The 22,500-nt window shown below is 42.4% G+C and overlaps 1 protein-coding gene across 9 annotated transcripts in view; it reads right to left on the bottom strand.

Moving 5' to 3' along the window:
• Nucleotides 1-22,500, bottom strand: part of LOC123974780 (ERC protein 2) — a 166,059-nt gene that overhangs the window by 34,320 nt on the left and 109,239 nt on the right. For all 9 annotated transcript variants that reach the window (XM_046055673.1, XM_046055679.1, XM_046055678.1 and 6 more), the window contains 3 exons: nt 15,346-15,493; nt 10,329-10,490; nt 6,207-6,272 (listed from right to left, as the gene is read on the bottom strand). In XM_046055673.1, the coding sequence (XP_045911629.1) occupies nt 6,246-6,272; nt 10,329-10,490; nt 15,346-15,493 (337 nt within the window). In that variant the 3' untranslated portion in view covers nt 6,207-6,245. The remainder of the gene's footprint in view (nt 1-6,206; nt 6,273-10,328; nt 10,491-15,345; nt 15,494-22,500) is intronic.

Here is a 22,500-nt window from a genome sequence, read left to right as displayed (position 1 = left end):
GTCCTGTCTGTCTACAGCCTCACAAGCTAACAGTGACAGTGAAGGAACTCTCACCGCTGTCCACTTATCTACTTAAATAATAACGTGCATCGCATTGTCAAATTAATCACAGTATGCCACAGTATAAATGCAGTAAACAAAACATTTGACTCAGCTCCTATCTCCCTATCTCAGCAAACCACGTATCCTTTCACAAATTGGATTTTTTCATTTGCCGCAGATTGCCAAATTCCCTCCCTACTCCATGGCCTAATAATGGGCTTTTCTAAACATGTATCAACCACTGTACCAGTGAGTAAAATCTGAGCACTTTTAACATACATACATAACATTTTGATAGTATTTATGGACTTTAGGGTGGACTAAAATAGATACAACCAAACAGTGCACACAGATGTCAATGCTCAGATGTTGCTGTGTTATTAACTTCTCTCCACTCATGTTCAGTCCAGTGGAACAACCTCTGACCTCACAGACTGATGATGCTGACAGCTGGCTGAGGGATAGCTGCGGTCAGACGCCTCTACTGACCTCCAAGCTGTGGTTCACTGGTCACCAAAGACATACTGCACAGCACGGCTGCACCCATGTGAGGAGCTACCCACATAGCCAAACATTACCCAAATGCACACACGGGTATGTATGTACACGTGAACATAATCTTTATAAGTGATTACACATACACACAGGTGTAACCTGGGGATTTTGGGCACTGGCTCCAACTTATTCCATTTTCACACACAAACCTAAAACCTATGCAGAATAATTAAAAAAGACTAAACCATTTGTTTTGTATTAACTCCTGAATGTCCTGCATATCCAGTGTATTAATTAATTAACACTTACTGAGCTGTGTTGATTACATGGGGGAGATATTTCTTCAGGCGATGTGTAAAAATATGCGTCATCAGTTTGCAGTAATTAATGCGCGAGGTGATGGTTGTTTACAATGGAGATCTAACCTGGCACACAGCGCAGAACAAGTGGCAGGGCCAGCTCGACCGTTTTAGATGCCGTTGGCAGACTTTTCTTTCAAAGCCAACCTTGAATTAAAACTTTACCAATGATAATTAAGTAGACCTGACATTTAAAGCATGGCATTTTGTTTACTGTCAAAAGGAATGTGAACAAGGTGGCATTAAAAAGCAAACACATCTGATCTGGAAACTGCTATTATTATAACTGTCAAATTGCGGACGCTGAAAGGTTATGTCATTTCCCACAGTCAATACTGACATATTTTTATATTCCGATAACAATTATCTGCACTGTGAGAGTGTTTGGTTTAGAGGTTTCATAATCAACCTGAGAGAACACAAAAAAGAGTAACCAACCGCTGCAGGCAGGGGCAGGGCCACTGGTTGAAGGAGGGTGGAGTTTTGTTTGCTGGACTTTGTGGGTCACTGAATAATATAATCAGAAATATTGTGAAACACAGTATAGAAATTGTCAAAAGTATACCTTCTGAATCATAAAGAAAATGGAGCACTAGTTCATGGATTATCATTTTAAGCCCTGTATAAATAAATATAATATTGTTGAACAGTTAAGTAACTTACAAAGAGATGAAAATGCTTACTACTTAAAGTACCACATTCTGGTTCACAATTTCTAATGTCACTGTAAAATATTCATATAGGAACATATGATTTTGCTGGTATATTTACACCTTGTGTTGTACCCAACATCATTTTAGATTGCTTTTGTAGCTACTCAACAGTGAGTTTCTTATATTTCTCTCATACAGTATGATATCAGTATGTGACTGTCAGTTTGTGTATCCTGTCCAGAGGATCTACAGATAACTGAAGAGAGATTTGTCTGCCAGTGCCAAAGCTGAACAGGGCAAGAATATTCATAAGACACCCACATCAGGATCACCATACACAGCCCAGTGTTACCAGCCTTTACTACTAGTTTACCACAGAGACACAAGAGGCCTAGAAGCTAAGGCAATAATCCACACAAAAATCTGCCAAATGGAAACAACATAACTTCAGTACCAAGGAGAGCGCACACATACTTTATCAATAAACAGCCACAAAAAAAAACAAAATACATCCTCATTGTAAACTATTTGACTACTTTATGGACAAAATGTTAGCTATGCATAGGCAGCTATGTTGCCAGTTAATCCTTTAAACTAAGATTAGTGGAACAGTTCTGCAGCCACAAATCCACCACACTAAACTATTTCTCTGTTCCTGTCACAACACAGAGAAACAAAAATATATTTTTCTACTTATTTAGATTTAAATCAGGCATCATTGATAATAATGAATTAGACAACAAACAAATAGAAATATATGTCCAGTTTTAGAAGTCCAACCTTCTCTGTGTCATATTGGCAAACCTGCCAATGATTATAAGAACAAATGACAAAACTTCTCTGCCTTGACACTTCTGTGCACCAGATTTTGGTTTCTTTCCATCCATTTTTGCAGTGGCTTAGCCCTTGTAGACTGTAGCACAGTGGAACTAACTATCTGAAAAAAGACCCCAATTTGTATAATTTTGTGTACAAATATACGTCAAATATATTGTGCAACAATAAAACATACGCATTGTTATCTAACTTAATCAATTATAAAATTAAGCATTTGTGGAAAATCTTTTCAGGGTGTTGTGGAAACGATATATATATAACACCTCTAACCCCTAACCTGTAACATGCACTTCCTGTGCTCTTCTTCTTCTATCTCCTTACAGTTCTCTTGTATTGGTTGCACTATTTGTTAACTCTTACTTCATCCCCTAGGTATTTATCCCATTGATGCCGTATGCGCATAGTTCTTACTAGTATTCATTGCTGCTCTTACTAGTATATACATATATATACATATATATATATAGTCACTTGTAGATCTCTTACTTTGTTAATGCTAGTATGTTCTTCAAAAGTAAGTCGTTTCAGATAAAAGTGTCTGCCAAATGAGTACATGTATAGGTAAATAAATTTAAAAGAGTACTAAGTCCACTAAAACAGCAAAAAACAAATAAATGTCAGAGGACCGGGCAATAACAAGAAGAACTTACAGTATGTACCTCAGTCAAATATGTCCATGACCTGGTATGTCTACAGACATGAATGAGTTTAGCAATTTGGGTGAGGATATGATGTGACAAAACCACCAACATTCTGACTTTCATAAAACTTTACAGAAATACAAATTATATGAAGTCTACATTTCATTTTTTAATTTCAGTCAAAACCCTCAGAGAGAAAAAAAAAAACTTCTATAGGATTTATGAAAACTTTTAAAATATGTATTCTTCAGCATGGTATGCAGTAAGAAATGTAATCAAGTTCAGGTTTATCAGGATAAATCCTGAATGAAATCTATGTATGTTCAACAGGACGAGCACCTCATAGAGGAGTTATATGTACTAGGTTCCCCACAAAAGTCACAACAGCCAGAAGAGGGGCCACCAGGGGCCTCCCACAGATAGCTGTGTGTGGGGGGATCTATCGTTTGGTCAACCAAATTCACAGTTTCCTGCTTGCTTTGCTTTCATGGTTGCTGTAATTTGGGTTCATGAGATTCATATGTTGTCGGGTCAGTTTTGAAGCCTGTTCTGGCACAAACATTTCTGTAACAATTAACCTAAATTGTTTTAATAACAAATGGGATTAAGAACCTGCCACCCTATTTTAGTTTCCCACTGAACTTTCCTCCCTTTTCTAGAATTGCTTAAGCCACATCCACACAAGAGTGGGGTACTTACTACATCACACTACACTACATACAGTACACAATGTAGACATACAAACACAGCATGAGCAAATGAAAGCCATCTTTTTGACTTGTTTTAACCTGAACAAGACCTCACTCCTTCGTGCATGCACATACAGACACACAGACACAGACACACACACACACACACACACACACACACACACACACACACACACAAACATTTCTGTCCCTACTTGGAAAGCCTCTCAGCTTCTTTTCGCTTCATTCAGTACAAATAACTTCACGGTGGGATAAAAGCATAATGTTTCCAAAAAACCTCTTCCCCCCACTTTGCTTCACTCTTTTGGCCCCATGTTCTCCTTCACTTTTTCCTCCAACCCCCTTCTCTTGTGCTCTCTGTCCAAAAGGACATTCTTATTTCATTAGAGGGGGTCTGGGAGGCCAAGAGGGTAAACAAAACCTCTGTAATCAACAGCAGGACATACATAACCACAGTGAGCCAATCAGAGCCCAGTGTCCTTTTAGACAGAACCATAGCTAACCAATACAAATCCACACCTGGACGCTCAGAACTCGAACTTGCCAACTCAAACTCAGCACTTATGGTTGTGTGGAATTCAAAATGTAGCCTAGCACTGGGAGTCAAGGTTATCCATAAGAAACACTAATCAAAGCTAGTATACATGCCTGCAAAGGCACGGATACACACACGTACACGCAGATCCCAGGCTATTTGTCTATCGGTGCTGTCATCTCTGTTTGCTCATATTAGAGAGGGCTCACTCAGGGACAGGATATGGGGATTAGGTCTGGCCTTATTGTGCTGTAGCTACACACCGCTAAATGGCTCCCATCTGTTCTCACATACAGGACGGCTAATACATGTTAGCTGCGCTCGCATTGCACACTGCCAGAATAACAGCAGTGGATAGATGAGCAGCACTGATATCGCTAGCCACAACACCACTCTGTGCTAAAGGCTAATGTGCCTGGCTTATTCTATTAGATTGGGATAAGAAGCACTAATACACACATGCATACACACACACGTGCATACACACACCATCATGATATCTGATTGGAGATACCGAAGCAGTAGGCCGGTCACGGATGCAAGTCTAGGTTTACCTTGAAGGAATATATGTTAGAGCAGGGCAAGCTGAAATCTGGAGAGTGGTGGAAAGAACAGGAGTGATGGAAAAAGATGGAGAGATGGAAAGAGAGGGAGAAAGGGGGCAGTGTGGTCTGTTTCATTACGGTGAATCCTGACACTGCTGCATTCTCAGCACACATGGACTGGATTATAGGCTATGTGGGCTGCTCCGGCACTGTATAGCTCAACAACGCTCTCTTGCACACACACACGCACACACACACACACACACACACAAACACACACACACACAAACATCATTGCTAAACACAGTTAAAGCTTTGCTTTGCACTGCAGGAAGACCAACCATTTGCTCACACACAAGCTTTAGGACTCTTAATCCCAAAAGCAGCAGTAGGGCAAAGTGCACAACTACTAAGTCATTGAGGTTAGAGACAGAATCTACTTGTGATGGTCCACCTGTGGATTACTGGAGGAAAAGAATGAGATGCACTGGAAACTATGAGTATACCATGCTGCCTGGTTTTCTCTCTTGTTCCCACATAAATACATAAGCACAGTTTCCCTTTCCCTCTCTTTTCCCATCTATATCTCATCTATCTATCTCACATTTCTAAATCTCTCTTTGTCTCACACACACACCTATTAGCTCCAAGCAAACCATGACCCTCCCTGCAAAGACCTCTTTCCGCATGTCTGTGTTCAAAGGCATCCTGAGTCTATGGGGGGCTTCGATATAAAAGCCCCAAAACAGGAATTATCGTTTATGACTCTGCATTCTTCATTTTATGCTTTTTCAGCTTACAGCCTTAAAAAAAATGCTTCATGACTGTTCTGTGTTCTATTGTAATTAACTACCCCACACACTGGCACACAACAGGGTGGGGTAGCGCGGTAAAACTTTACTACGACTGAGAAAGTGGGGTGCGGAGAGACAGACTTGTCCATCTCTGGTTTTTCTCACTGTGTCGTTTTTATCACCTGCGGGCCCTGGTACGCTTGCTTTAGGCTGCTGGGTGTGTAAAGGTCTAATACCACACAGTTACCTATATAGCCACAGAGTGCACACACAGCACGCGGCACAACCAGCATGTGAGCACTTCACAGAAAGGCAGCCATAAACCTCTGAATAAACTGAGGCTCTTTAGCCGACTGAAATTCATAAGCAATGGGAAAAGGAGCCGGATTCTATTACACTCTCTTGTGTCAGAGTTGGGTAATGCTGTGGTTATTGTGGTACCATCAATGTTCCCGGGCTAATGGTTATTTGAGCCCACTGAGGAAGCCTATTGTGTAGAAGATCATTAACATATCCAGGGCGGAAATACAGCACTACACCATTGCAAGGAGTACATTATCTATAAAATTAGTAGAAAAATGTAACGATAACTCACTGTGGTCAAATGGTTGCAGGGTTACCATGGCGATGGTCATCATGCCCATATTCCCTCTTCATCATCCTGTGAGGAAAAACAATCATCATTATTATTATCATTATCGTCATTAACCGTCTAACTGTTTAAATGATATTTTATGTCAAAAGTCTCCAAAAACTGCATATATGTGGCTGAAAATGGCTTCCTTTTAGACCAAACTACTTACTGTACAAACTCAGTGATTATTTCTTTACAAGTACAGTCTCATTGCCTAACCTTATAGTCTTCCAAACCCCCTGTGGCTTTTAATCAAAACAATCCTGTTCATGTTCCTCATTCAGAAAAGCTGTGTATGATATCATGAAATGCTTTCCTCAATGTGATTGTTAGGAACCAATAACTAAACACACAAGGGGTTTCCTTAGGGCTGAAACTGTGCAGGCAAGAGCCCTGCTAACAAGAAGGCTAATTCACTCAGACATTAACATTACAATGGTTAGCATGAGCTGGCAGCTCACTATAGCCAAGCTCTTGCCTGCATAATGCTAAACTAGGCTTCGGCAAAGCAGAGTCTATGCTAACGCTACACACGAACGAAAAACACGAGGGCCTTGGCTGCAGTCCATAGTGGCTTTGGTTGGACTGAATGGTTGTGACAGGCTCAGTAAACTCAGTAGGCAACACCTAAGCAGCTAAGCTATAGATATAATGGCCTTTCAATGAAACATGCTCGATGCTAAATGCTAACATGCAGTGAATGGCTGTGACAGGCCCTGTAAACAGAGCCAGACCTATAACCACTGATTCTGCCAGGTTAAACACACACACACACACTCACACACACACACACATACACCCAGAGACACAAACAGGCCAAATACCATGTGCTACTTCTCATAAACCTGAAGCAGGCAGCATGTTTAGGCTTGGAGAAAAAAAAGAACAACAACCTAAAAGAAAAAGGTTGTATAATTCTGTCTCTGATAAACACTTTATGGCTGTTTTCTATTTCCTTCCGAGGCTGCTGCCAAGTATCTGGCAGTGGTGCTGGCACGGCTAAATGAGAACAACATGAACACAACATGCCCATCAAACTGCACACACTTCACGCTGAGACACAGACCTGGTGTGCATCTCAAGAGGCTAAATCCACTTCCTGTGCTTGTCTCCTCTGATTAGATTTCACCTGTCCTCAGACTAAGTCCGTCACAGATTAAGTAGAGGACAGGGAGTATAGTTATAGGATTGGGATGGAAACACTAACTGTAGCATGATCTTTGAATGACATGAGGGTTGGCTCCTTGGAAATCCTTGAAATAGGTTCTTGTGCTTGTGTGTCCACTATTCCAGTGCATGCATTTGTGCTTACGTGTCTTTAATGTGCCAGTTGGGTGTGCATGTGTTTGAGCAAATGCAAATGCAAACAAAAAAAATTGCATGTGTGGTCACTGTTATGTTATTCATGGCACTAGCTGTATCTTGGAAAGGCACTGCGGTCTCCAGGGTGAGCGTGCAGACCCTCTTCATCATCATTATCATTATCATCATCAATCATCCTTCGAGTGGCGTTCCTGGACCCGGCAATGCACTGAACCACTGGCCTGGCCGCACTTGGATATTACATTTGAAATGGGAAAGATGGAGGGACAGAAGGGACCAAAGGAAAGAATGAAAGAGACAAGGAGGCATGGAGAGAAAGAATGTGGGTGGGAAGAAAATACACCAGGAAGAAAAGTAATGTCAAGACGGTAGAGAAATGATTTTAAAAAAAAAATTGTGGCAAAAGCATAGTAAAAAAGAAGAGAAAGGAAGAGAAGAGGTAACGTGAAAGAAACTAGAGTTGAGATAGAACAAAGTGTTCAAGAAAAACAAACAGTAATTAATCACATTTGAAAGAGGGAGATTAAAGGAGAGGGAAAACAGTCAGTGACATCCAGACTGTGTGACCCGACATCATCACCCATCAACAGTGCACAGCACACACACATGCAGAGACACACACACACACACACAAACACACACACACACACACACACACACCTTGGAGGCCTTACCCTGACCTTTGCCGTATTTTCCCATTAGGGTCAAAAATCAGATATGAGGAAAAGCCACAGGGTGATTGGCTGACCTCTGTCAACAGGGTCTTTTGTTTTTGAAGCGTGTGTGCTTCACACAAGAATGGAGAAAGATCTTAGCTAAATAAATATCAGTTTGGCTATAGCTTGTGAACAGAAGGGGATGATGACATATTGATAACACATATTCCTATGCGTTGTGTTAACGGACCTAGCTAAATCTATGCAATTTGCAAATTGAGTGGTCATTGTCTTTTATCTAACCTACGTTTAATGTATTTCTATTTTGCCCCCTTTTAAAACATATTCGACTTTCTCCCTCAAATGTTGCATACAAAGTGTGAGCCATCACAGTTCCCTTTTATGGACATAAAAATCAACTTTAATAGAAAGTATAATTCAGCCAATCGGCCCAGATTTATGAGTTATTTTGTTTTTCCCCCACATTCTTAACAAGATTTCCCAGCAACCCTAATATACTTTCTTTGCTGGTGTTTTTCAGTCCAACTTGAAAAGTTTAAATATCATTTGCAGAGAGCTACTGTTTCATATGTCAAAAACTATAAACACTGCTGCAGTAAAATAGTGCTGGATAGCCATAATGAAGGAACGATATTTATAAGTGCAAAGTGAAGGAGAGTAATGTGTGATACTAAAAATTGACCCCCTGCAGCTCACAGTTTAATATGAGGCCTACCGTGGTTGCAAGTATTCTGCAATACAATAGAACAATGTGGAGACTTGATAGCTTAATAATATTATTTTAGCAAGTCAGATGAAAAACATAACATAACATAACCTAATAACTACACAGCTAGAACTCAAAAGTGGTCCTTGTGGGATTACGGGGTGGTTTCAAAGGATAAACTATGTTTCATATCATTCTTTTCCCTACTCTGAACTTCCAAATATTATAGCATTATATTAAGCATAATGCCACAAAAATCTTCAAAATTAGATGTAGATTCATTCTGTAGTTGAAAAGGATGGAAATGTTCAAGTAAAAATATGCCCTACTGTAATATATAACTCAAGTGTGTCTGAGATTCTGAGTGAAAAGTGTGCATATGGATGTCAATCAACTCCAGACGCTCACATTCTTTTAGGAATCAAAAATCTTTCCACAGGCGTAAAAAGGCTAAAATAATATTAAAACCAGCTATCCCGTCCTCTTACATATTGCCAAGGTAAGTGTGGCGTGATGCATGGAGATGACTGTGTGTTTGTATGCATGTGCGTGTGTTGGGGAGGTATTAAGGACAGGGGAACCACAGTGCATGTTTAACTCCCAATTTAGACAGCAGTTTCAGAAACATTTCTAAAGTCTAAAAACATGTAATGGTGCATATCAAATAGAACAGATGTGGGGACTTAGACTCAGGTGGAAATCCCCAGGTATTCGTTAAACCTCAAAACACACATACGCGCACACATACTTCATCTTCACAGCTTGGAATCCCCCCAATCACAACCTCTTCACAACAATAGAGTTGTGATGAGTTTAAATTCATGAAATCATCTCTGTTTCTTTTAAGATAGATTTCTCCCGTTGGCGATTTCATCTGGGTACACAGTATCAACAAAGACTCAGGTGTGCATCGCCATGTGCATCTACACACGCACACATTCAGGCATGCACACACCTACAGCATGCATGCTCACACAAACGCTTTGTGCTGACAGCAGCAAAAGTTTGTTCTTCTTCAGCTGTCTTCAAACAGACTCATTACGTTTGTCCTCAGGACAGTCTGGATATGAAGAGAGAAGGAGCTCGTATGAGAGATGAGCAATATATAAACTTATCTTACACACAAAGCCCACTGATCAAAAACACTCATTTGGCAGCTTTTCCCCTTCAGGCTGCTTATCTAAACGATATGAAGTAATGAAGGTGAGGCAGAAGAGAGAGGGAAAATATTTTGCTGCTGAGTCTAACCCCAACTGACTGGTGGTGGAGATGACAAATGTGAAACTCCATCAACTTTAAAAGCAAGAAGATGAGAGCCCACAACATGTCTACTTGTGAGAACAAGCCCAAGCTTTAAAAATGGTTGGTGCGGACGACCTGGTCCATAGGGGGTCGGTGGTTGGCGTGGTGGGGCCCTCTCGGCAGACTTCGGTGATGCACGTTTCCTGGATGCAAGTGGTAAGAATGGTGAGGATGATGTTGGGGGTGTATGTGATCTTCCTCGTAGTTATCCGCTATCAGCTTCATTCTGCTCTGAGTCTGCAAAAAAAAGGAGATAAACAAGAAAATTTATGATACATAATTATAACACGCATACACTAAGCCATTTATTTCCCTAAACACTGCTTATTTGTTTCTTTAAAATGTTCTCGGGGTCTTAGAATGATTAGGCTGAGGGATTCTTGGATGGGGGGAAAGCATGTTGAAAGCCATCAAAGATGATAAAAACAGTGCCGCTAACAACACTTGACAGGTCATAAATTGAGTGAGTCGGAGTGCCTGATGAAAACATTGTAAGTCTGTCAAATGTCATCCATATTTGCAGATTATCATTTAATTAGATTAGACGAATCTTAGTCAGAACAGTTAGTGAGTGTTTTGCCTAGCTTAAGGCCACAGGCGTCCTGGCGTTCTGAAGCAACCTCATTTTAGATGTCATTGATTAAAATTACACTCAAATATGCATCTTTGTGCATGCCTGTAAATGGGTAAGTAAGACTATGTGTCCTTTGTTTGTGCGTCTGTGTGTATTCTGTGGAAGAGGCTGTCATCCTGCCAACATCATTGCTTTGGAGAGAGATAACATGACTAACGTTAACAATCAGCTTAACTCCAGTGAGGCCCGCTGTCTGGGAGATAGACAGAGACAGAGTGGGTGCAGATATATTGACAGGCTCGGCTTTATTCCCTTAACTGCAGATACTTCCCCTGAGGGCGGACATGACTGCAGAGCGGGGAGGTGGGATTGCGCATGGGATGAAGATGATTCCAAGGAAAGCTATGCACACGTCTCTCATCCAAAATGTTGCGGCTTTCCTGGTTTAAATGAGAGACAGCCATGAGAGGAAGACACAAAAAGCCTGAGTCAGCTGTGAAGATGGAGGGGGGGAGTGGAGTTACAGTAGTCAGTGGCCTGGGGACATCACTGCTGAGATAAGGAGCTGAAGCCTAATGACTGAGGAAACGAGCCAGTCAGGATCACAGGAGAGGATGTGGCTAGAATTAAAGAGGTTAGCAATTAGCTTAAATTGGAGAAGAGCTGCTTAGATAAGGTGAGAACATTGACACTGTGGTGAGAGGGACTGAGAGAGAGAGAGACAGAGAGAGAGACAGAGATCAAGAAGAAGAGTGTGGGACGGAGAAAGGCTCAGACAGACACCAGACCAGTGGTTAGAGCAGTTAAAGGCTAGGCTGAGGTGTACGGCCCTCCTTGACCTCAGGTGTTGACACTAGCAGGTGTGACTGGGTGGGGCTGGCTTCAATGCAACAGTTACAGAGCTGACACCTGTCATTGAGGCTAGTCAATTACTATCATATACAATGCAGCTGACGAAACCACTGTCCTGTTGCACAGTACATGCTGTAGGTGCTTCCACTTAGATTCCTCCGCAGTACTTAATAATGCTGTTTGAATCTCATAGAGAAATATTTTCTAAACGAATTAGTGGCCAAGGGTCCAAAAGGCTAATGTGTGTTTAGTTCTCGCTGCTAATCTAACAAGAACCACATTGCTTGTTCCTGTTCATCTAATTACAGCCATATTAGGTAGGATGAGAAGCCAAACGTCCTAGAATATGTGTGTGCGTGTGTGTGTGTGTGCACGTAGTTAATATTTAATGACCTGAGACACGAACACAGATGAATGAAGTGATGAATTGCTTCTGGAAGAGTCTGACTGTGTGGTCAGGACAGGCCACATGTGGCCATGCAGATTATTCAAACAGACACACACACACACACACACACACACACACATTCAAACTCTTCTTATAGACATATCCCGGTGCGCATGTGTAAAGAAGGTGTGCGCATATAACATGGAATGTGTGTGTTTTAATTAGTGTTAATTAGGGGCTCTGCAGAGTAAACAGCTCAGTAATGGCCTCCAGGCCTGCTTTTAGATCAGGCAGCCTAGAATAGACACAGGTGGCACTACTGGTGAAGGAGAGGAAAGGAGAGAGGAGAGCATTGACATCTATAACCTTAACAGATTTAGGCCTATACTGTATGTGTGCAGTGAGTGGTCTCTGCATGTGTATCAAAGTGCAGCTGGTGGTGTAAACATGGCAGTGATGATCCCGCTGCTGTGCTCACAGCTGCATCCCGAACTTCAATCCAAGCCCTCTGTAAATCTCAAGCCTGGCCTGATTAGAACAGAGCTGTATTAACACATATGGACACAGGAGGCCTGACAAGAAAGGCCTTAAACAAACAGACAGCTGGGGTAAGGCTGCACAGTTTTCACAACCTCCTTTGATCAGGTCTCTGTGTGTGTTTGTGTGATCTATCCATGCAAAATGGTATCGCCGCTCTAAGCAGGCAGATAAGCGGTTCTGAATGGCACACCTCTGAGATCACAAAATCCATCTTTTTAGCATAGAGAGAGGATGGATGCTCAAGTGTGTCCAAAAAAGAAAGGAAGAGGGGGGAAATGGCTCACCTCTGAGGATTTCCAAATTCATCTTTTCTGGGCTTTAAGGCACCAGTGATGTTTGGTCATCCATCACTAGGATGGGACCACTCAAAGAATTCCCACACGGGGACACATTTGTTCTGACTCTCTCCACAAGAAGTCTAAACACTACACTCTTCATGTGTATGTCTGTGTGTGAGCGGCTGTGTCTTTGTATATGTGTGTTTGTCTTTGCTGAAGAAGGTCTATGCCTCAAAGGGAAGCAAACTGTCTGAGAAAGGAGAGTTTGTCTTAGACCGCCGTCATTGTGCATACACACACACTAGATCTTCTAAAAGAGGGATGTGGGGAGGTCAGGCAGGGCACTGCTATCTGTAAATCTATCTGCTGTCTACAGATCAGCTTTCTCCTATGAGACTCTGAGTCCCATAATTCTTTGGCATTTCCTGGTGAGTTTCCTTCCGCCATTGGCTGTTGAGGACCTGAGGAAGGCAAAATATCCTGATATGTGTGTCAGTGGGTCAGAAGACAGAGAGCCGGTGTGTGTCATGTCGAACAACATAATCCCCAGAGAGCTCATTCTGCGGAATGGAAGGAACCCAAGTAGTGCAAAGTCCCTGCAGGAGCTACTTACCTTACACCCTCCATAACATTAATAGATGACCCACAGTTTTAGGGCCCCAGTGCTAGGTGGCCATATCGCTGCCTGGTACATCTTTCCACTTGGCGGCAGTACTTAAATGGATTTATTTGCATGTGTGCTTGAGGACAATTTTAAGAAACAAGGTTTGCTTGTACAAGAAAGTGGAGGCAAACAAAGAATATGCTGCCCACCCCTCTCATCTTCCGCCCCTTCCTTTCTTTTCTTTTTCTTTTTTTTTTCTCCTCTCCTCTGCTCCAGGCCCAGCGGCCACATCGATGCAATTAGAGCTCATCACATCATCAGGTGGACGGTAACTGCTGGTTACCCAACGGGGAAAACATGACGCATCCAATGGCGATAAACAGATAATAGGCTTTCCTTGAAATTCCTCAAATAGAATTGCACCCCCTAGGAACTGTTTATCGTTTACAAGACACGAACAAACATAGGTTCGCACTTGAATGCACACCCAGCCACTGCATCTGTTGACTTTTAAATGCACCATGTTTCCCAGAAGCCCCTGTGACTCAGGAGACCGTATATGTGGACACCCTGCTGTTGGCTCATTATCTTTAGCATTCACGTTAGCTCAGTCACTGATGTGGTCTGACCAAACCTTAATGACCCACATACCTTCATCAGCCTTAAGGTTTTATTGAGAACCAGAGCAACATGGGAAATAGGTGTGTGTATGTGTGCGTAGGTATGTGTGTGAGTGTGCGCTGAGATTTTTGTCTGTTTGACCAGAAGATGTCAGACAGAAAAGTCCGCCGGTGACTCACCGATGATACCAAACTACGTCTGCGACTTGAGTGCAGCTAATAACTCCGATTGCAACATGGTTGTTAGAAGAATAGCTTTCATCATGTGTTTGTGTGGCTGGATTTGAAATCACAGCTCCTACTTGACTGGTTTGGCTTATGATGACTGAACGCAGTAGTGTGTTTTGAGGCGGGGAAGTCTACTCTGTTAACTACCAGGAATTATTAACCTATCTGTTCCTGGTTTTAAAGTTAAAAGTCTGCCCAGTAGGCTGTTTTAGTGCAGGTAAGGTTTCACCATCTGCAGCAGGTTTGAATTTGGACTCCTTCTTTGATTCACAACGCCAGAATCTGTCCTAAACGGCGACCGCAAGGCCAGGCTCCATTTGATTCATGTGCAGGCTAGTCAACCACTAAAGTGTAACTTATACTTCTGCGTCGAATCAACGGCATAGGCTACGGGGCTACGCAGAGCTAAGCAGAGGCTACGCCATCGCCTGATGTGCACCTCCTCAAAAATGGAACTACGCGTCGATTCGACGTTGACCATAAGCTCTGTGATTGGTTGGCTGGGTAGCCTCGCAATGCCTCCGAGCCAACCGGAAGTACCCCACGCTTTGAAGTAACATTTACTAGCGGCCAAAACGGTGGCTGTAACACAGTGAATCAATATATTTCTCCGTCGCAACCCGAGCGAAATGACTCGTTTCGCTATCAGAATGTGATCCATTGGCTCGGTAACATTTGAAAAGGCTACACCAGCCGCACGTATACAATTTTACCCCCATTTACGTTAGCGGAGCGCTAAACCAGAAGTTAGCCTGCTTGGCCGGCAAAAGTCAACAAAGTGGACACTGTAGCGCTAATGCCGACTAGTGTTTGGGGGTGTAATTGCAGAATGACGGACACACCTACGCACAAGTAAATATATGGCTACGTCCGTAGCCTACGGCGTAGGTATGCACGTAGACCCTACGCAGGAGTATAAATGGGCCTTAAGACCAGGAGAGCTGTAAATGTAATTCATTGTTTATATGCACGTATAAATAGCTTGGTGGTCGTGTGTGGTTGATGTACCTGCTGTTTGAGCTGGTGCATGAGCCTGTCTTTCTCCCTCTTCAGAGCCATCACTTCCTCCTGGGCTTTCTTCCGTTTGGAAGAGGATAACTCCAGCAGTGCGATGTTAGCATCCTTCTCACTGATGGCTGCCAGCAAAGCCTGCTGCCTGTGGGGATGAGACCAGGAAATGTGGAAAGAAGGATGCAAGAGGTAAGAGGGAATGTTATCACAAATGGACAAAATATTTAAAACATGGGTCATATTTATTCTCCAGAAAGTTGGAATGTAAAAATATTTTTTACAGTCAGAAAATAGACAGGGAGACAGCGCAGGGACACGGATACACAGCACCCACATCTGCAGCTGTGGTCCCTTGTACACATGCAGATGTCACAACAAGCTCACTCATTCCAGAGCTCCTTAAACTCAGACAGAGATTCCACAGAAAAGAAACAGACATCTTTGAAGTGGTCTGCTAAGTGCTGTATTAGTGGTACCTCAGTGTGACTCATGGGCATGTAATAATGTAATGGAGACTAATAGAGCAGGCTGAGAGGATATGACATCTTTCTTCTGTCACCGCTGGTTACCACATTGTGTGTGTTTGAGTCTGTGAGTGTGTGTATAAAGGGGGTGGCAACAAATGACTGTCTACAGGTGCAGAGGACACAAACCACCAAGCTTCATCATACGCACACAACCAGACGTACACATGTACACCCACAGGTCTCAAGAGAATGCCTTGCGTAAGTCTTCGGAGCAGATTGGTGATGACTAGCCTCGTCATTAAGCAGGATGTCGTAAATCCAATGTTGTGACAAATACACATTCTATCCGCCCCAAATCTTGTAAACACACGCAGAAGCACAAACATATTCTCATAGAAAGCCAAGCACAGACACCTCCAACATCACTGTCACCAGACACACAAAATTTGATTAAAAACATAAAATGCACCTTTTTGTGTACAGTAAACTGTAACAAAATGTATATATGGTTCTTTGTCTCTACAAAGTCCATCTGAATGACCATCGCAGAAGTCAAGCTGTCTAACTAGTGTATAGGCACTAATGATATTTTACGTTGGATAAACATAACACTGCTAAACTCCAGACTCTTAAATCGCATTTGAAACTAGGAGGGCATTAAATAAAGAGGGTAAGGTAATGTGTGGGTTTGTGTGAGGTGAGGGGTAGAGGAAGACGAGGAGGGAGGGTGAGTTCAAAATACACTTTGGACTCAATTAAAAATTGACCTGCATTGGTGTGTTTTTATTCCATGATTTAAGTCCCTGCAGAAATAACTCAATTGCGAAAATAAACACGCTGAACTCAGAATAAAGTCCTGCTGCCCTGGGACTCCACATTTGGTGTTTTTAGTACAATTATCTGCATGCCGCATCTGGATTCTCCCATTCAAGACCATTAATAGGCCTCTGTGTGTTTGTGTGCGCTTGCATGCTGCGCATGTATTTGTGTGTGCATGCACATGGGTTCTGACATGGATTGGAGCAGCTAATCACACCATTAATCACGAAGCAGGACCAACGTGACACTTTTCGTCTCCCCACACCTTCACTGTTATTCCTTTTAATGTGCACTGTAATGGGAACACACACTTACATTGTACTTGTAGCAGAGCAAGTGCTATAAACTTCAGGCTTATTCTGCTTGACCTGGCCAATTACAATGTAAAATGGGGAAAGAATTCTAAAAATTTAAAAAAATCCACAAATCTAATAACAGTGCAATTGATTTTTAAATCCCTCTTCTTATGGTCCAGTTTTACATCCACGGCCTAACAAACCTAATGATTAATTTAGTATTTTACACCATGACACAATGGCAATTGCAGTTTCATTACTTTATCTTTGGCTGTGTTAAATAGAGTGAAGAGGTGATGCACAGAGTCATATATGGGCAAGTAATGCAGCACATCGTGTCACTGTTCATAAACAGTGTGTCAGATTAACAGCCCTAGCCCACTCGTAGGATGGCCATCTTTACACCACACTGCCAGACATGGAAACTCTGACCACATCGCGCTAGTCTCAAAGTAACGCTTTTCCTTATCTCCTTTAGCACTGCATGCAAACACAAAATGTTGTCTCTGTAGGTCAGTATCTGAATAAACACAGAATAATTGCACACTAAACTGGAAAACATAGTCACCATTTGGGAATGGGACAACATTTTTTCTCAGTCTTAGTGGTGCATTAGGTGCAGGACCAACTTGGTGGAGAAAAAAAGTGTGGTGAAAGGTTAGGGGCACTAACCCCCACCCCAGTTTTGAAAGGGAGGTTTATCTAATCTGTGAACTCATCTGAAAAAGCCAAACAGAGATCCATCTCTATCTGACCACCACGGAGTCACTCCATCAGGATTGTTATTACACTCCCATTCATCAAAGTTGCATTTGCTGAATCAACTGATGAAAGACACAATTTTGGTGTTTGCTTAGTTAGAAAAATAAAGATGTGAAGATGTGATAGTTTGTTGATTCCAGCGAGTGTTGCAGTGACACGCTCGCATTTTACTCCAGCTAAAGAAAAGCCACACACAAAAAACAAGTTGTCGCTGTACATTCTGACATTTTTGACATTGTCTGTGGCATTGCAGCAATTGTAAACCTCAACAAGAAAGCTTTACTCAGAAGTAATGACTGTAAGTTCTCTTTTAATGAACAAAATACGTGCTGTGGTCTGTGAAGCCATGGCTGTCACATCTCACCTGTAATCACTAATACAGGTAGACTTCCCAACTGAAAATTATAGATTGACCTCGAGACGTTCTGAGCCCGTCTGAATTAAACGTCTGAACCAAAGTGGCTGCCATGGTTCAGTGCAACCTAAATCACTTCCAGGCTCTAAAATAACACCGCAGATTACAACGCTGTCTCCCTGTGGGTGCTCTGTGAGTGGTACCGCAGGATTCTGCTGAGTGATGTCTTCCTAAAACAATAAAAAAAAGGGGACATTATTATGATTAGCCAGCCTGTAAACGTTGTCTCCCACATCCTCAATCAGTGATTATGTGTTCATGGTGTGTGTGTGTGTGTCTTCGTGTGTGCTGATTAGTATTAGTAACAGTCTTTGAACCTGAATCACACTGGAGTATTTAATCACATCTAATTTGAGCGGCCATTTGGCCTTAGTTGTAGAACACACTTGCAATGTGCATGAATCTAGCAGACAGGACTCATCCATCAGAGACACACAACCCATACACACATACACACACAAAGATAAATGCTGTACTGTATCTGCTGGCTGATCTTTAGTGGGTGAACCCTCTCTCTTTCCCCTCCTCTTGCCTCACTCCCTGCTTAACTAAGACTTGGCGTATCCTGGACAAACAAAGGATTATCTTCATTTCCTGTCCGATCGAAAGGGCTACAATGAAATGGTTTTTCATGACAAACTTGTAATAAGTCTTCGTAAAAGTCAGACCCCATACACTGAGAAGTCACAAGGCACGCCAATAAAAGGACAAATGAATCCGGCTGCTGGATCTCCAGGGTGTCAAAAATCTCATTTTTTTTCTACTCTATCTACTCTCTAACAGTATTTTGGCTGGCAAATGTAAACATGATGCAAGCATTAATTGTTGTGCATTTATATATATCTCATATTCCTCATATTCCCTACCATAAGAGTTGGATAGAGGGAGCATGCAAGGCTCTGTAGAAAAGCACAGGCTGGACTGACATCCTATTTATAAGGGGTGAAATTCTCGGCTCGACTACAACATGTGATTCCAATTGAACCTTCATGGTCCCTGCGATGTATTGAGACATTTGGATCTACAGAGGTGGGAGATGGATGGCTAAAGTACATGACCATGCGATGAGAGGTGAGGGGGGAAGGGGGGGGGAAAGAAATGGAAAGAAAAAAAGGAATGCAAAGAGTGGAAGAGGAGAAGTTAGGTTGAAGGAGATAATTCAGGACAAAGGAATGAAAAATGAGGAGAGGAGACCCTGGTGAAGGCACCTTTGAGGTGGGGCTGCTGTCGAAGGACTGTGGGAGACTGGCAGGTCACACAGATTTCTGGGTGACAAGGGGTTAGGATGGGGTCAAGAGTGAGCATAAGCACACATGCGACCATTTGCATAAAACAAATTCAAAGAAAGAGTATGTTAGGAGAGGTATGCTGTGGCTGTGAGGGAGGAGAGAGAGCAGGTCAAGAATAAAATAAAAAGAGATGGCAAGAGATGAAGGCAATAGACGAGAGGGAAGTATGTGTTTGACAAGAGTGACTGCCACCTGTGCTGCATAAGAAAGAAAAAGTTGAAGAAAAGGAAAGGAGGAAGGGAAGAAAGGAGCAAAGGTAAAGATTTAAGAGTCCCTGCCTACCCTAAATCAGCTCAGCGCACTCCATTTTGTTATTCCTAGGCGTCACGGTTGAGGGATGTGTGTTTATAATTTGTGTTATGACTTACTTGAAATTATGAGTGTGGAGAGTCAGTGGGACAGAAACAGATGCGTCCGTGTGATGCCCGAGGGAACCATCAATACTGTCTGCCCCTAAGTGCAGTGTGTGCATGTGTGCGTGCATTTGCCTGTCTGTGTGCACACATTTGTACTTTCATGTCCCTATGTACATGTGTGATGTATTTTGTTATCAAGAACATGGGGAGCCCACTAATATCTGTTCCCAGAACATCCATTATGAAGTCTCCTAGTTTGTGATCATGTCTTTCCACCACTTAACTGTCTAGCTCTGCAGATACATTCCATGGGCATTTTATGGCCGTTCCTTGATTGTGAGTGTGTGAAGGTGCGGCACAAGGCCGGGGGCCCCTGGCTAGGCAGTACTAGAGGCCTGTGGAGAGAGCAAGTAGAGGACATGAGAATGGGGCATGGTTGAGTGACACTATTATTTATGGCCTTGGAACACGGTGTTATTTACAACTGAGGAGGTAGGGAAAATGTCTATTTCCAACATAAAACACACGCTCTGGCTTCATTTGGTGAGCTTACTGCAAAGCCAGTTAAGATGGTAAATCTGTGTTTCAACTCTAGATGTGGGTTAAATGTATTTTTATGAGGTCCAAATTTTAGCTACCTTAGGTAGAATTAGCTCCATGCTAACCTGTAGCAGCTAATCTGAAGTCACATGCCAGATGCACCCAGTTCCTTCTGTATGCATGCCTGGAATAAAGCCTTTATTTATCTCAATCTATAAAATAGGATTTATCCATACCCACCACAGATACAACTTTCATGTTTGTCTTGTTTGAAGATGCATGTCAACTCCAATATTCCTCTTGACCAGCTATATTAGACAGCACATGCTAATCCTGAGCTTCAAGCAAGAATGACAAACTTTACATGCTAACCTTGAGCTGTGCTTCCCAAGAAAAATCCATGACAGCAGATGGTTCTCTCAGACCTGGGCCAGGTTGTGTGTGTTTTCACTTGACTAATAAAATATACAACCCACTTACTCTGTTCACCCCCACTCCCACACTAGTGCTCTGACTGGTGGAAGGGTGGGGGGTGGGGTCTAATTGAAAGAGTATGTATCAGTTTTACAGCAAAAAGAGGGAAAATACGAGGGGACAAAAATCAACAAATCCGCCAAAACTAGCCAAATGTTTAGAGTGGTAGCAGGGACGAGGAGAGATGGCTGACTGCTCCCAGAGATGAGCAGGACCAGACGGCCACCGCTGCATTCCAGCCAGAGAGAGGGGTCGACCGAATAGAGAGACCCAGACTAAGATGAACTGAGAGAGAGAGAAAGAGAGACTGGGTGGCTGTGTGAGTGTGAATGTGTGTGTATGTGTGTGTGTGTATGTGTGTGTGTGTGTGTGTGTGTGTGTGTGTGTGTGTGTGTGTGTGTGTGTGTGTGTGTGTGTGTGTGTGAATACAGACAAACGAAATGAAGAGAGTGTTATTTAACTTTCTGCCAAAACTGAGACTATCTTGTCAAGGCATCAACAATATAAGACATAAGGATGTAATTTAAATTCAATTAGATATGTTTTGTTCAACATTTTAGAGACTATGTTTATTTGCTTTCTTTCCAAGAGAAAGACATGAGAAGACTGATCAAACTGATTTTCATGTGTGAGGTGCAGACCTGGATGATTAGCCTAGCTTAGCAGAAAGACTGGGAGCAGGGGGAACAGCTAGTCTGGCGCTCTTGAAAATATGCCTACACACATATCTGATCAATCAATTAACCAACCTTGTTTGGAAAAATGGCAATTTAGAGTTTTTAGAATAAGTTGTTAGCTGGAACTATTTCTCAGTTGGGTGGGTCACTGTGCGTGTCCATCCCTACGTCTTGTTGTTACAGTGGGGTTGCCAGGTTTGATACCGTCGTGCCTGCACAGACACCAAAATCAAACCTGTGATCATTGACCATATTTGACCATGTGCACTGAGATGCTGAAAGAAGAACCGTGTGGGTGGAAAACTTGTGTTAAAATACTAGCCATAATATCTCCTACATGTAACACCCCGAGCCTGTCCTCCACAAAAAAACGACCATATAGGTCGTTTCAGCCACACAAAATTCAAATTTACGTTTATTGTGGCTGCAACCTCTTGTGGCCGTACAGCGCAAATACCTAACAAAGATGATAATATATTATAAATAGCCAAAAGTTGTACACCAGTGGTGGGTTGGACCTCCTTTTTTCACCTACATAATATTGCGAAAATCAGGAATATCCCGTCTAAAAATGATGCAAAAAAACTAGTCCATGCATTTGTTACTTCTAGGCTGGATTACTGCAATTCCTTATTATCAGGCTGCTCGAAAAAGTCCGTTAAGACTCTTCAGCTGATCCAGAATGCTGCAGCACGTGTTCTGACAGGAACCAGGAAAAGAGATCACATTTCTCCTGTCTTAGCTTCTCTGCATTGGCTTCCTGTAAAATCCAGAATAGAATTTAAAATCATTCTTCTCACCTACAAAGCTCTTAATGGTCAGGCACCATCTTATCTTAAAGAGCTCATAGTACCTTACTACCCCACCAGAGCACTGCGCTCCCAGAATGCAGGGTTACTTGTGGTTCCTAGAGTCTCCAAAAGTAGACTAGGAGCCAGAGCGTTCAGCTATCAAGCTCCTCTCCTGTGGAACCAGGTTCCAGTTTGGGTTCAGGAGGCAGACACCATCTCCACATTTAAGAGTAGGCTTAAGACTTTCCTCTTTGATAAAGCTTATA

The sequence above is a fragment of the Micropterus dolomieu genome, linkage group LG08 (assembly GCF_021292245.1).
Source record: "Micropterus dolomieu isolate WLL.071019.BEF.003 ecotype Adirondacks linkage group LG08, ASM2129224v1, whole genome shotgun sequence".
NCBI classification, from domain to species: domain Eukaryota; kingdom Metazoa; phylum Chordata; class Actinopteri; order Centrarchiformes; family Centrarchidae; genus Micropterus; species Micropterus dolomieu.
The sequence above is the reverse complement of the archived record's forward strand: the minus strand, read 5'-3'. Positions and strand labels throughout refer to the sequence as shown.